The sequence below is a fragment of the Parasteatoda tepidariorum genome, chromosome 9 (assembly GCF_043381705.1).
Source record: "Parasteatoda tepidariorum isolate YZ-2023 chromosome 9, CAS_Ptep_4.0, whole genome shotgun sequence".
NCBI lineage: Eukaryota > Metazoa > Arthropoda > Arachnida > Araneae > Theridiidae > Parasteatoda > Parasteatoda tepidariorum.
Window position 1 is genome coordinate 53,848,106 of NC_092212.1, and position 15,363 is coordinate 53,863,468.

At 29.8% G+C, this 15,363-nt stretch overlaps 2 protein-coding genes across 2 annotated transcripts in view; both read left to right on the top strand.

Annotated features, from left to right (window-relative positions):
• LOC107455690 (uncharacterized) overlaps window positions 1–11,093 on the top strand; it is a gene marked incomplete in the record, with an annotated part of 93,926 nt that extends 82,833 nt beyond the window's left edge. Inside the window, 7 exon segments of the mRNA XM_071185941.1 lie at window positions 1,337–1,504; window positions 2,634–2,720; window positions 3,733–3,818; window positions 5,171–5,476; window positions 7,451–7,639; window positions 9,366–9,585; window positions 10,915–11,093. Of these exon segments, the coding sequence (XP_071042042.1) occupies window positions 1,337–1,504; window positions 2,634–2,720; window positions 3,733–3,818; window positions 5,171–5,476; window positions 7,451–7,639; window positions 9,366–9,585; window positions 10,915–11,016 (1,158 nt within the window).
• A 2,582-nt stretch (window positions 11,094–13,675) lies between these two features.
• On the top strand, window positions 13,676–14,982 carry LOC107455691 (uncharacterized). The gene has a single exon (XM_016073334.3). The coding sequence runs from the start codon at window positions 13,787–13,789 to the stop codon at window positions 14,846–14,848; it is 1,062 nt and encodes a 353-aa protein (XP_015928820.2). The 5' UTR covers window positions 13,676–13,786; the 3' UTR covers window positions 14,849–14,982.
• The last annotated feature ends 381 nt before the right edge of the window (window positions 14,983–15,363 follow it).

The following is a 15,363-nucleotide window of genomic DNA, read 5'->3' on the forward strand; positions in this document are numbered from 1 at the left end:
CTATTTAAAATAAATGATTTTAAAAATTCTCACCTAATCAACTGCAGGAAATTTTTAATTATTTCTGGAAAGAGTTTTTTGAATTATTTTCTCTACCTCAGCCAATAAGCTTTGCCTCCTGCTCTCAGATTCCTTTTTTAATCAAGTGCTTGGTTCTAAAAAGTTTAAAATGATTAACTTTCGCTATCGATTGCGAGTAAATGCCAAAGTTTGTTATAAAAAAACCCATAGGAAAGCATTTAAACATAGATGGACCGATAAATTTAATTACCATCATTTTAGTTTCAAAGATTATATAGTGACCGACCATCATAACACTTTCTCAATGATGAAATGAGTAAAAAAGTGTTGCAATAAAACTTCACTCCCGATTCTCTAGTAATAATTCACTTCTGGTCTTTGGGTTCATTCTGTTTAAAATAGTTTATTTATAGTTCATTGAGGAAAAATTATAGACATTAAATGGGAATGGTAAATCTTAGATTATAATGCCCTGAAAGCTGTTGAATTTGAGATGCATGTGAACCTCACAGTGACTATGCTTTTCGGCGCATAATGCACAATTGCTTATTAACCCGTTCAGGACCGTGATCACGCGATTCTCCCTTCTTCATGCGGATGTTATCATAATTCAGTAATCTCGTATTATCGATCTAAAGAGTATCATTAACGATATGTTTCATGTTCTCATAATTTTTTTTTACCTTTTCACCCATTGGCGAAATGGGTGTTGTTTTGGGTTTGATGGCGTACTCCCCTTATTTGGACGCCATCACACTTTTACACTGTGTTCAAGAGTAATAGTAAACAGTCGCATGCGTCGTCATTGCATGCGTTGCTATTTCGACCACTGCTGTTTGATAATTTTTTTAGAATTCTCTTTTTCACTTTTAATTTCGTTATGCATTAAGTTGGTGAGCTTATTTTCGAGATATGCGACCAGAGAGATCTCATAAATACTTCTTGAGTTGTGAATAAAAGAAAATTTCATCACTTGACGATATTTTTGTTTTTATTAAAAAATTAGATAACAACCATTTTGCCAATGGCTAACCTGTCATCGCCTTTCAGAGATCACAAATTTTTTAGTACTATGATACTTTTTGAAATCAATGAGTTTGTTTGAATAAGTTATTAAAATTATTAGAATTTATTTATTTGAATACATTATTAAAATTTAATAAATTATTAAAATTATTCAGTTATCTTAATCCAATAATTTTAATAGATTTATTATTGCTTACAGCAAGATTATTCTTGCTGTAAAATTGTGATTCAAATACTAATAGTATACAAAATATAAGAGCTAATTTTCATTTCTCTTTTGTTGTTACAGTTGCATAGCAGTTTACTTGAAATACGCGAATCCCACGCCAAACTTCGAGGTATGTATGATAGAATGAAGAAGGAGAGAGAGATACTATTGAAAGAGAGAGAAGAATGGAGGCAGAGGCTACAAGCTGCCATGCAGCTACACACTAAACTTACAGAAATAGTAAAAGATGTAAGTTCTCTAATGACGTATTTTCGAAATTTCAATAATAGAATTTACTCTTGTAAAAATTGCAACACTATGAAGGAATTCTCAGAAGATCATGAAATTCAATCCACATATTACTGATAGTGGCGCAAATGAACATGCGCAATATATTTGTAATATCTTAATACTTACCACCATGAAGTTTGGTTCAATTTTCAAAATTTCTTCATGGTGTAGAAATTGCCACAAACATAGTGTATAATTCCAAATTTTCAAAATTTTTTTCGTCAATAAATTTACACTTATAGATTGCTTCGCAGATTGTGTACCCCAATAGAAAATGAATTAACATACTTTAATATTTTTTTTAATGCCATAGATTTAAAATTTGAGTAATTTTATTTAATTAATTTTACTAATTTATTCAATAAAAATTGATTTAGAAAAAAATCACAAGGAATAAGATTTTATCCAAATTCTGGTATTATAATATCACTCGTTTACATTCGTCACGTTAACTTTCTCTTCTTTTATCACAATTTTTTGTGAGTCATATTTAGTTTATAATACCATTTAATTTCATCAGGGTGGCCGCAACCAGGAAAAATTTGAAAGCATTTGAACAAATGTTTCATGAAGCTGTTGGAAATGTCAAAGGGTTTAATTTCAGGAATTAGTTTATCAATTCTAACATCTAGACACGTCCCTTTAATTTGCATATATATTTTGTTACATAAGAATTAATAAAAACTCTTTCTTTTTTAAATATTTCCCAATCATTTTTTTTATTTTATCCGAGTAATGACCACCCTGTTTATATATAACTATTTGAAATACAATATTCAAAAACCAAATTGATATTATTGCCAAAAATTGATTTTGCACTAAAAATTAATAAAATCATAAAATTTTTTATTATAATATGTACAAAATAGAAATGCTGCTTTGCTAAAAATATTGAATTTTTTTTTAAAATTCTGTTTTCTTTGTTTTATATCTCATTCGAAAATCAATACGAAATTATGTTTAATATTTTTACATAAAGTTTAATCCAGAATAAAGGAAACTTGATAAATATCCTTTATGAATTCATGAAAAAAATATTTATTGTAAATACAAGTTACACTGTAACAAGTAATGAACATTTTTACAGGTTGAAAAAGTAAGTTCGGAAGTTGCTTCGAACTCTGAAAAGCCAACCTTACCTCTTACTGATGACTTTAAAGAAACAATGCGGAATGTAAGTAAATAAAATTACATTGAATTAATTTAAGAAATATTAATTAGGATTAAGAGTAAAGTATTCCTGCAATAGCCTGTTGTGCATAAGGGGATCATAAACTACAATTTCGTAACCAACAGCATGATTGTGGCAAAGAGGTCAACATTGCGCACTGACCGGCTATACTTTCCAGAGAAGCTGGCACCCATAGATCTGAAGCTGGATGGGTTTCAAGATGCCACTGGGGGGTCAAACTCCAGTTCGTCACAATGACAGTTCAGCGCCTTAACCCCTGAGCCATTGCGGCTTTGACATTGTACACTGTCTCCAAATTTGCACAATTATTTGTGATGTACCATTTTTCCGAATTTCATGTCGAACAAACCAAATTATTTCAAGTTCTTAAGCTATCTTGAAAGTCTTGTAATGTCCAGAAGAGAAATGTTAAGTGTTTTAACTTTTTATTAAGTGATCGAATTTATATTTAACAAACATTAAGCACAAATTTAGCTTTGCATTTCATAAAAAATTTAATTTCGATAGTTTTTTGGCGTTTGACTTTGCGTTTCCTATTTTTCCAATTTTTTGAAATTTTCAAGTTGATTCCATAACATTTCTAATTAATATACAAAACATTGGTAAAAAATACGACATTAATTGAGTGAGTAAAGAATTTAAAGTGAATACCAGTCTCACTGAAATCTTTGAATTAGCACGCTAAACAATAAGTTATTAGTAAGTATAATTGTAAGAAATATTACTATTACAATTTGATAGATTTACCTTTCTTATTTCAAATAAAAGATGGTAAAAATGAATAGTTTTATAAAAATAAATTAATTTATGCTTTATAAATTTGAATCTCAGAAAATGCTTATACAAGTCAGTTAGCAACATAGTTAGTCATTAGCAATATACATACAATAATAAATAATTTCGATCTGATTTATTCATAAACAACTCTTTAGTGACAGATTAATTATGCGTCCTTTTTTTTTAACAATTTCTTTTTAATATTATTCAATTAAAGGTTAAAGAGAAGTTCACAGAGCTTCAGAAATCTGCAGAAATATTAAAAGAAGATGAAAGATTGAAAAGGACAACATCATTCAGAAGGTATAAAATAAAGTTCGAAAGAATTTTTCTGTAAAAGAGTGGAAAATAATTTTTCTCAATTTTTGTCGAATTAGATTTAACTCTTTGCACTCCGAGTACTCTAAGATGCTGATTGAACTAATATAAGCACTAAATCATTTAATATGCACCGAAGAGCCATTACATGTCCACCTTGCTAATAACATGTAGGACCACTTTTAGCTCTCAAAATTGCTAGCATCCACCGTGGCATTGATTCCACAAGGTGCTGATAGGTAGTCTGAGGTATCAGGTACCAAGCGCTCACCAACTNGCAGGAAAAACTGTTGCCATGAATGGGTGAACCTGGTCTGCAACTATGTTCAAGTAGCTTACAGACGTCAGGGATTGTTCTATGAGGATTATGGGTCCTAATGTGTCCCATGAAAACACTGTTCCTGGGCGAGAAACCATGAAAACCTGTTCTCGAGATAACTTGATTGGAAATCCATCTCATTTTAATTTCTACAACTTTTGCTTCGCACTTTTTTTTTCTCATGTCCCAATCAGTCTTTTTTACTTGTTACAACTTATTTTCAATCTCTTCTGCATCTATGTGTTTCTCTCTTTTAAATTTAGTTTTGACAAATTTGAAAAGAAGGTAATTTATAATAGTGACAAAATAAGTCGTATGTCAGTTTGTGACAATATATTTTTTTACGATGATTTAACGCAAGGCATACTACACTGTTAATTATATACATATAGAGCTCAAAATAACCTTCAATTATATACATGTATCCTTAATTGTTTATAATTATTCATTTTATTTAATTAAGATGGGGGGGGGATTTTTCGAATAGTAAACCACAAAGTTTCAAGTTTGGGAAGAAAAATTATGAGTACACCATGAAATTTCAAACGGGGAAATTTTTTTTTCTAAGAGTATAACCGAAATTTCAAATGAATTTTTTTCTAAGAGTAAACCACTAAGTTTCAAGTGGTAAACAATTTTTTTTAAGTATCCAAATTAAAATAAGCTATTGGCTCTATGAAATATAATTCAGGGTTGAGCAATGGGGAGATAATCCTAATAATTTGATTGTAATCTAATATTTTGAAAATAAATCAGCGTTTGGCACTTTGTTATCTACTCACGGTTAACCTGGACTCATTTTTCACAAAATTTAAATTTTAAAGCGCCAGAGTAGGTGAAGCAGAATTTGTCATATCAAGTTTCTTCCGAGCTACAGCGTCCTCTGAAGTTTTATTATTTTTATTTTCAGTTGTATATCTTATAGTTATAACACATTCATCTTTATATTATCCCACTGAAAGTAGCTTTAAATACAAAACATTTATAATTGCTGACTCTTATTTCTTTTGTTACTCAGAGCCATTTCTGCTCAAGATATGTCGCAGAGTCAAGATCCCATGCAGAGGTGGAACAACCCTCAGCGAGTGACCAACTATCCAGTAGCACCTCCGAGTATGATCATTCGTCCTCCGCCCAGACAAAAAACACTACACAGAAAATCATTATCTCTTGACCACACACTCATGGGCACAACGCATGAGCAAAGGCTTAAAATATGGGAATCAGAAGGTGAAAGTGTGACTTCTACACCTGCTGGAAGCCTTTTAAGTCTGGGTGGTTATGGTTATGAAACAGATTCTTCATTGCCAGATTCTGAATACAGGTAAGAAAAAGTTTAATTGTGGTCATAGGAGAATAATACTTTAAGGTCGTGTTCGTCCCCTAGTGACGTCAAAGGAACACATTTTTTAAAGTTTATTTGTGCCCTAGTCGTAGGTGGGCACCAAACTAACTTCAATCGAAAGCGTTCAACTCATGCTGTAAATTTCAACAATCAACAATTTAATGGTGTCATATATTTTACTTGCTCTCGTTTAGTCCCTTTTTATTTTATTCCTTTATATGACAAATTAATTCTACAATAAGCAACAAATAAAAGGAAATTCTGTATCAAAAAATTTATTAATAAAATTTTTTGTAGTAACCTATAAAAAATAACACTTATCCGTATTTATTCTTCAATTAAAGTTTTAGTAAAACCTTATTCTTGTATTATTGTCTATTAGTAGTTTAAAAGCATTGTTAGTGCATGTAAAGCATTAAAATATGTATGATTTTCCACATAAAAATAAATTTAATAACAAAAAAAATAGTGATCTTAAGTAAAATCGTAATTTATTTTCGATGCTTCGAAAAAATGTTCATTTTCTTCACTAATTCTCAACATGAGAAAACCACCAAGCATTTCATAGAATTAAAAAAAATTGCCAAACGATTAAAGAGAATTTCATAAATTCAAATAAAAATTATGAGAGAAAACAATAAGGGTCAAACAAGTAAAGTTTACCAACACAGAGGGTCGTTGTATACTTAGGGGCAAAAAACGTTGCCATTTTCCTATATTTTTGAAAAAGAATGCTTCGCTTTTCGGCATACTCTCGAATTATAGGGAAAACTCTTTAATTCTTTGTGATTATGGTGAATCACAACTTCTTATTAGAGTCATTGCGAAGTTTATAATAGCTAATTCAAATAAAATGTTTTATAGGTATGTAGATTTATTGTAATATTTAAAGTCATTACAAAGTTTATAATGGTTAATTCTAATAAAATATTTTATAGATATGGAGATATAGATATTTTATAGATACATAGAACTTTTATAGATATACAGTGGAGCATCGTTTATACGACGTTTATACGACGTTTTAGTGTGGTCCCAAATCATTCCTATTCATTTTAATGTAAAAATATATCGTTTATACGACGCACAGAATCGGTTATACGTCGTAGATTTTGTTCACGTTTATTTAATTTTTTATTTTTTCTTGTGTGTTTTAAAAAAGGGCGGAATTTACCAACATGAAAGATACAGAAAAGGGTGCCAACAAGAATGCTTGGATGACGATCGTAATTTTTACTAGATGACTGAAAAAACTAGACAATGTTATGAAGAGGCAAAAACGAAAAATTTTGCTATTCATCGACTAATGCCCAGCACACCCATCGATACTAATTATTTTGGAAAATGTAAAAGCTCTCTTTTTTCCTGCAAATTGCACAAGTGCGCTTCAGCCATTAGATTTGGCCGTGATTAGAAATCTAAAATTGCATCATAGAAAGCAGTAAGTTCAACTCGCTATTCAAAGCATTGTAGAGACTAATAGCAAGAAAATATAATTAAAGGTAACATACATTCAAATTGCTCACTGAAATTTTTTTTTCTTTGATTATTTGTTTGTTTTGCTTTGTCTAATTTAGAAATTTATGTAAATCAACACGTTAAACATTAAACTTAACTGAAAACAGAGTTAGTTTCAGTTTTAGAAGTAAAAATCAATCATACGACGTTATCGTTTATACGACGCTTTTCGGTGGTCCCTTCGGCGTCGTATAAACGATGCTCCACTGTATTAATTTTATAGATATGAATATAGAGACGAGGCATTAATGCATACTTTAGAACAAAAAACGTTGCTATAATCCCCACACTTAGCAAAACAAAATGCTTTTTCGCTTGAGTGAAAACTCTAATTCTGTTTTATTGAATTTAATTCTTCGATCGTGGTAAATCATAACTATCTATTAGAGTCAGTAAAGTTTACAATAGTGTATTCAAATAATTTTTTTAATATAGGTATGGTGGCGTAACATTAGATAGAAGGAGATATAGAGCTCCAAGTAGTATGAGTGGTATGACGACAGATAGTGAAGCACCTTATTCATCAAGAGAGGGGAGTGTGGATCCTGGTGGCAGCTCAGAAAGTGTTCCTTTAGCAGCTCAACAGCAAAGAAAAACATTTAAAGACAAACTAAAGCTACTGAGGTGAGATAAACGATATCTTATTGAATATTTTTACAGAGAGGCTTTCTATAACTTTAATTTACTGATTTGGTTGAAATAATCCTATAGAAAAATGCATCATTTCACCACCAGACTACGTATATTAAAGTTTTTATGCCTTACTATATTTTTTACATTTTTGGTAGATATAAAGATTTTTCATTTATATTTCTCACTTTTATAAGTTGTCATTTAAGCACATGATTACACTCGATCTTGTCTTTTATTACATTTTTTAGAAATTTTGGTTAAGCAGTTATAAATTCATAGTTGAAAATAAAAATTTCTTTAACTTCATAGTTGAAATAAAAGTAAAGTCAATGTGTTTTCAGCGCTCGAATCAACTTTCATTATCAGTAAGAATGACACCACTTGAATGATAAAAATAGAAAAAGTTGCAAGAAAAGGCACTTTTACCAACGAAATAAAATGTAAGAGAAGTTAACGTACAGTAAAGAACAAGTGAAACCACTGTAGTTGGGGGGATAGCGTTAGTACAAAGCAACAAATCAGGAAGAATGCATTTTCATACGCAATGCAGAAGAAGTATTGGTTTGAGGTCATTAACTAAAGAATCGACATTCTTATAAATAAAAAGATTCGAGAACATTAAGATGAACTCATGCACCAGGATCTTGTGAATAGAATTTTGAAGATACTGATATTAAATTTATGTCTGAGGTCCAAATAACTTCCACCCATGGCGTTTTAAAATTTTAATTAAACACCATTTGGAACATACTATAGAGCAAACTACCAAGTATAAATCGAAAGCTTATTTACAGACAGTTGTTTTGGCGTACTATTGATGAGTATCTTGATCAGGAGCAAACTGATAATGTTGTTGCAAATTATCCTGCTTGTTCAATACATCAATTCTATTTAATTTTCAATGTTCAATTTCCATTTGTATTACGTTTTCATAGTTTTATATCCTTTACCACGTGTATGTATATATATATATATATATATATATATATATTATGGTAAAAATTAACGTAATTATGGCTCTGGAAAAAACCCTAAGGGCTAGGTAATTTTTACTATANATATATATATATATATATATGGGAAGACACCATCTCAGGCACCCTGTCACTTAAAAATTACCTATTAACATTTAGAGAAATGTGTCTTAATGCTTAGTGACAAATTTATTTAATGACCTTTAGACTTTATACAGGGATACCAACTTTCTCAGCTTCTGTGTTTAATGTATGATTCTTTGCTTTGTAAATTTAAAGCTATTTCATACACCCCTACATGTAAATGATTCAAAAGTTCATTTAAAGCGCCACTTTGTTCCTGTTTCCTCGTGGTGAGGCTATTAAAAAGTTGGCAAATTACCAAAAATTCTGAAATTTTTAGTTTTTAATCTACTGATCTAGAAAATATTTTGCGAGACGAATCGTAGATCACTCTTGATTATATGTACCATGTGTTAGGAATGAATTTGGTTTTGAAAATCTTTTAATGGTTGCCTCCGTTTTTTTAGCCATTGAAGGCTTCAAAATATCTGTCTTTAATTTATTCAATTTCTATTTGAATTATATTTTCATAGTTTTTTTTTATCCTTTAGCATGTATATACAGCTTTATAACAGCTGCTCTCAAACAAACTATTCAATTTTCTTTTTACTTTATCTTTTTAGTGTTATATATTTTAGCATTTAGCTTACTTGATATCTTATTCTCCGTTCGTATTTCAGGAGAACAAAGAGTATAGATGTCGCTACAGGTCAGAAACTTGGTTCAACGGGATCAACGCAAGACAAAAAAGATAAACAGATGAGCTTAAGGTCCAAAATTTCCAAGGTCCTCCAAAAACCTTTAGGTCGAAGTCTGAGCCTAGAATCTAAAAAGCCAGGTCCAGCATTGCCACCCAAAGGTGTTGTTCCAGATGTGGTTCCAAGTCGACCGACAGCTGAGGTAATGAAAATGTGGATCTTTTACGTACTACAACAATTATCATGATAGTTTCTAAATTCAACTAATAAAACTTTGATGAATTACATGCAAAATATTGTATATCATAGTAACTTAACTTTGTTAGTTAACTCAAATGCTTAACGGAACAATAACGAAGAAAATTGTTTCAACTAATTATATGAGATATAAAGAGTAAAAGAGAACTTGTTAGGGCATCACAAATCACACTCCGAAAAGTTACCACCGTAAAATATTTTGTATGTAATTCATCGAAATTTTGAACGAAATTTTAAAATTTTGAAGCCTTATTAAAGTAATATGTCATGTTTTAAATGAATTGGCTGTTTAAATGATTCAAATTATCTAAAAAAGTTTTTTACTTCAACAAAAAAAAAATTGATGAAAAAATCTTAATGCTAATAAGGAAACAAAGTGAAATTTCACAAACTAATTTTACTATAAAATACTTCCAAAGTTAAAGTTTTATGAAAATTTTACGTTTTAGTAGATGGATTAAAATTTCTGAAAAACTTATCTTTTGCACATAACTGCTTTGCGCTTATACTAGTGTTACACATTTAAATTTTCGTGGTTGTTTAAGATATTATATGTCTATGCGATGTTTGTTTGTTTTTGGTTTTGTCAACAGAAAATTTAGCTTGCTTCTGATGGAAAACACAAGTTTTTTTAAAATTAAAATGTTGAACTTGTGATTAAGTTGCAGTGTTAAGTTATGTGTGAAACAGAATATCAGATAATGGCTTTTGCAAGTTTGCTGGTACACATGCCTTCTAACACCGGAATCATTTTGTCTAAATGCTGCTGAATGTCATCGCACAGCGCTCAGCTTAATCTTTTAAGGGATGAAAGGTTTTGATCTTGTCTTCATAAATCTTAAACTTATATTTTAAAAAAGAAATTAAATAAATAATGAGTAAAATGCGTGTTAAATCGCATTATCTAGCCATCCAGTTTTGATTCTAAAAACGATAAATTACATGATTCTCGAGTAACTCAACAATGCTCAAAATAATAATAATCATAAAAAGACATTGTTATTTTATGTAGTCCTCCAGTTTGTTTTTACTAATCATGAACTATGCCACTGACTCATTATTGACAACATCGTATTCAATGCAAACATTTCATTATAGAATCGGCAAAAAATTCATATCAAGCTGGGACAGACTTTAATTGATTTATTACATAACAATGTTTTGTGCTTAAGAATTAAAACAGTACTTATGATACTTTTTAATTGTAATGATTTGCATTTCATTCTTAAAAAGATTAGAAATATATATTTGTATAAGTTTATTTTCGTTATAGAAACCACTGTCTGCGAGTCGTGGTGAATTAAGCAGCCGGAAGCCATCCTCTCAGGAAGAGAAGAGGCTGAAAAAGAAGACAGGAGTAGAAACTCCAGTTTGAAATGAACCTTTATATTCCTAAAAAAATCACATTCATTCAGACCTCATTGTAAACAATAAAAATAATCCTTTTTCTGCTGTTTGGTTTTGCTTGTTCCATAATTAATACCTCTGTTTTGACTAAATTTACCTTTTACGGTGCAGGCTGCTTAATCAGGCAACTTTTATTCCCCAAAGAATATTGCACACCACTAAAATTGCAGAACTATTTGCTTCTGAACGCCGACCCTTTCTTAGCAAGATTTCACTATCTACTAATAGTGTTATGTATTTAAGGTTGTGCCATAAATGAAGAAAAGAAAGGGATAATTAATTATTATAAAACTTATTATTAATCAAATTTTAATTGTGGATAATTTACAATTTAAAATAAAAAGTTCATTAAGGACATTATATAAAGCAACATTTTAGTGCAATGAAAAATTAATGATTTTATATTAATGAATTCATAATAGCAATACAAGGGCAAATGTTTTTAGCAAAACCCTTCAAAAGATTGTTCTAGTAGCGTCACAAAGATGTTCTAGAAGAATAAAAACAGTCTAACATATAAGATAGTGACTCTGAATGCTGAAAATACTAATATTTTATCAGTACCAGTTCAGAAAAAAAAGATGTGTCATCAACGACAGGTAAGATGAAAAACAGAATTTATTTTATTTGCATCAATATGAAGAGTAAAGTGGAAAAATTCTACATTTTGGAAAAATTTCATCTAACAGTAGTAGCTAAGTTTATGGTTTAATGTATTATTTTTTCTTTTATAAATTTGATTTAAAGTTATTTTTTACAATACTGCTTGTAAATTACTAGATTATTAAAAGCCACTTTGTTCCGTTCCTCCCATGATGAGGTTTTCAAAACGTTAACAAAATTATCAAAAATTCTATAAACATTAGTTTTCAATTATCTACCACTCAATGAAATATTTTTCAAAAAGCATAGTAGTTGGTAGCCCTGCTATTTGTTTTATACATTAAAAAATAGAAAATACCAAGTTCCAAACCTTTTTACATATCTTAGGTATAATTCACAAACTTGAAACTAAAAAAAAAGGATTAACCTCAATAATTTTTTGATTTATTAACTGATTTCANTTTGTATGTTTTTTAAAGACAATGAAGCTTTCACTTCATAATATCTTGTCGCTTCATCTTCTTAGGATTATTTATATCTTTATATAATATAAGAAAAGAGTGAAATTAAAACAAATAGCCAATCACCGAACACTTGCGGCTAGTAACGCTTAAAACAGCCAATTAAAATTGAGAACGCATGTGTGTGAAAAGGTAATAATTTTTAATAATGCTGCTTGCTAAAATGTTACAACTAAACTTACCATCTAAAGCTGAGCTGATCCAGTTTTTCCTCATTCATTTCAATATTGCTTTGGTTGTCATCAGCATAAAATTAACAAAAGTCGTAAAGGTATTGCTTTCCTTTAAATATTTTTGTATCCCTAATTTAAAGTTATTTCCCAGTACTGCTATTATTAGCGAAAATATTAAATTATGTTTGTGAACTCATCAAATTTGCTTGAACAATATAATGTTATAAGAATATAAATGTTATTTTAAAAAATGATTACTTCGAAAAATCACTTCTGTTCACCAAGAGATCTAAATGTTTATAATACTAATAGATAGTAACTAGTTGGCTGCGCCCCCTGCTCGCTAACGCTCGCCAACCCCCGAAAATTGCTACGCAATCTTATATGGTTTGCTTCGCTCGCTACTAACTTAGTTGCATAGCAAATGCACAAAATTTTAGGAATTCAAAACAATCATTCAAATCCATATAACAACTTTTTTTAAAAAAAATTACATCTTTTTAGTAAATACTAAGTCATTAAAATAAATTTGAATTCAAATAAATGACTTGTAATTCGTTGAGCCTATTAGAAATGCGCTATAGTACAAAATCTTAAGATGAAATTTTTGAAACTGATATCTCTTTAAAAAGGTTAAAATTTTGGCAATAATTAAAAACAAAAAAAATATTTTATACATCATATATTTCTTGCTACAGGATTGTGCCTTTAGTGATCAAATTAGTTTTCTACATTCTCGTTGTAAAGATCCCAAATTTTCACTGAATGAATGGTAGACATAAGTATTATATTTTAGTTTTATTTAAAATACTTGTCAGATAAAATTGAAGTGAATAAATTAAAAAAAACCATAACTCATAACAAAATATAAAGACTGAGACTTTATTTACTTTGCGAAATGCAAATTTGTCATTAAATCATGACTGAATTTGATTATTTTAGTAAATATCGACTCAAGGCGGTATTTGAACATTTTAAAACTTTTATAAATGATTTAGAAGCAGATGATAATAACAGAAAGGTAGTGGCGGAGTTTAATCAATTGTTGAGCAATTTTCAGCTCATTTATCAAGATAACGAAAGGAAAGGTAATAAAATACGTCAACTAGTGGCTGAAAAACTCAAACTTGAAAGTAATCTGGAGACAAAAACAGCGAAACAGAATCTAGCAATGATGGAATTAAGAGAGCAATTAAGCTCCTTAAAAACACAAATTTCATTCTTTAACGATGAAAAGCAGGGATTTGTTAACGAAATTGAAAATTTGAAAAGAAATATAGGCGTTTTAATTAATGCTAAATACAGCGTTGTAGAAAGTGCTAATGCAGAGATACAAGTTGAAATAAGAGAAAAAAATTTTGGTCGTGACAAATTAGAAATCGATAAAAATAAAATTTCAAATAATCAAACTGAAACCAATTATAAATGCGAGTTTAAGTTAATGCAGAAAAAAATGCATGTTCTAAGAACACAGATGAAGTTTAATCAAATGAAAACAAAGTTCTTGCAAGAGCAACTTGAAATAAAAACTAGACATTTTAATGATTGCTCTTCAAAATTATCTAACTTGGCGAAACAAAAATTAGAGTTTGAAGAAGATTGGCGCAAAAGTCAAGAAACATACGAAGCCAAATTAAAAGATCTCACAATAAAGCTTAAGGAAATGCATGTTTTGAAGCATGAAATGAAAAATACAATCGAAGTTTTAATAGAAGAAAATAAAGCATTATTTCTTAAACACGGAGAAAAAATTGAAGTTATTAATGACACCCGTCTTAAACTAAACTCCCTTTCAAAAAGATTGAGTTCCATGGATAATCAGATGAGAACTATGGAAAAACATTTGGCGATGGATCAGGAACGCATACTAAAAGACAAGTCAGAAATTGAGAGATTGAGAAAAACGACCGGAGAATTGAACTCCGAAATCACGGAACAAAGAGTCGAAAGTGAACTGAAAGCCACAGCTTTGAAGGAGGCGATGGTAGAGTCAGAAAAAGTAAAGGAGAAAAAACTAAATGAACTTTACAAAAACCAAATAGCATTGCGAGACGAAAAATTAGCAAATCTTAAACAGAAGTTGTTCGAAAGCAATCGTTTGCACAATACTACTAAGGATGAATTGGCAAAAAAATCTCTCCACAATTCATATTTGTTGGAAGAAGTTTCAATTCTGAAGAAAAATATTATTAACTTAAATGCTAAAAGCCGTCAGTTGCGGTTGCAGTTAAAAGAGGCAGAGGAATCGAACAATAAGCTGGAAAACGAAATAGAATCGCAAAAATTTAAGTGCAATGAATTGATTAGAGATCGAAACAGATTTCGAAATTTGTACAATAAACTCACTGGGATACAATCACAACATGAGCTTGAAATATCTATACTTACAAAAAGCCAAGCTATGATAAGCAATTCGCTAAAATTAAAAGAACAACAATTAAATAACATATTAATCAAAAGAAGGCAGAAATGGATTAAGCATTTTAGGTATGATAATTACTAGTAGATATATGTTTATTGCTTTCAGAACTGCAGTGTTCTGGATTTCAATAATGATTAATAACTAGAAATCAAATCGTAATGGATTATAGATGCTCTCTTAAGCTAATGCCCACTAAATATAACATGATCATCTAAGCGTTAATCATCTAAGAAAAGAGATGTTTAATCAACCGAAAACAAAATACTTTCAAGAGTAATGATATGTCCAGAACAAGAGAAAAAATTAGAGTTCGGAGAATATTGGCGTCATGTCAAGAGTTTTACAAGGCCAATTAAAACTGGGAAAGAATAAATTATTATTGATTTACAATCAATTAAAAAAATAATTAAGAGTTTCTCCTGGATTCTCTGTTAGCTGTCGAAAAATTTGTTAATTAAAAATATCAGTTCAAGATTATTAATGACATCTATTTTTTTTAAAATGTTACAAAATTGCTAATCAGAAAAATTATTAAATTACGTTATATTAACATACAAAGCAGTATCACCACAGATACGTAGTGTTATAATGCTCAA

What these genes read in the sequence shown, in the direction of transcription:
- LOC107455691 (XM_016073334.3), top strand. Translation starts at nt 13,787, where the DNA reads ATGCAGAAAAAAATGCATGTTCTAAGAACACAGATGAAGTTTAATCAA.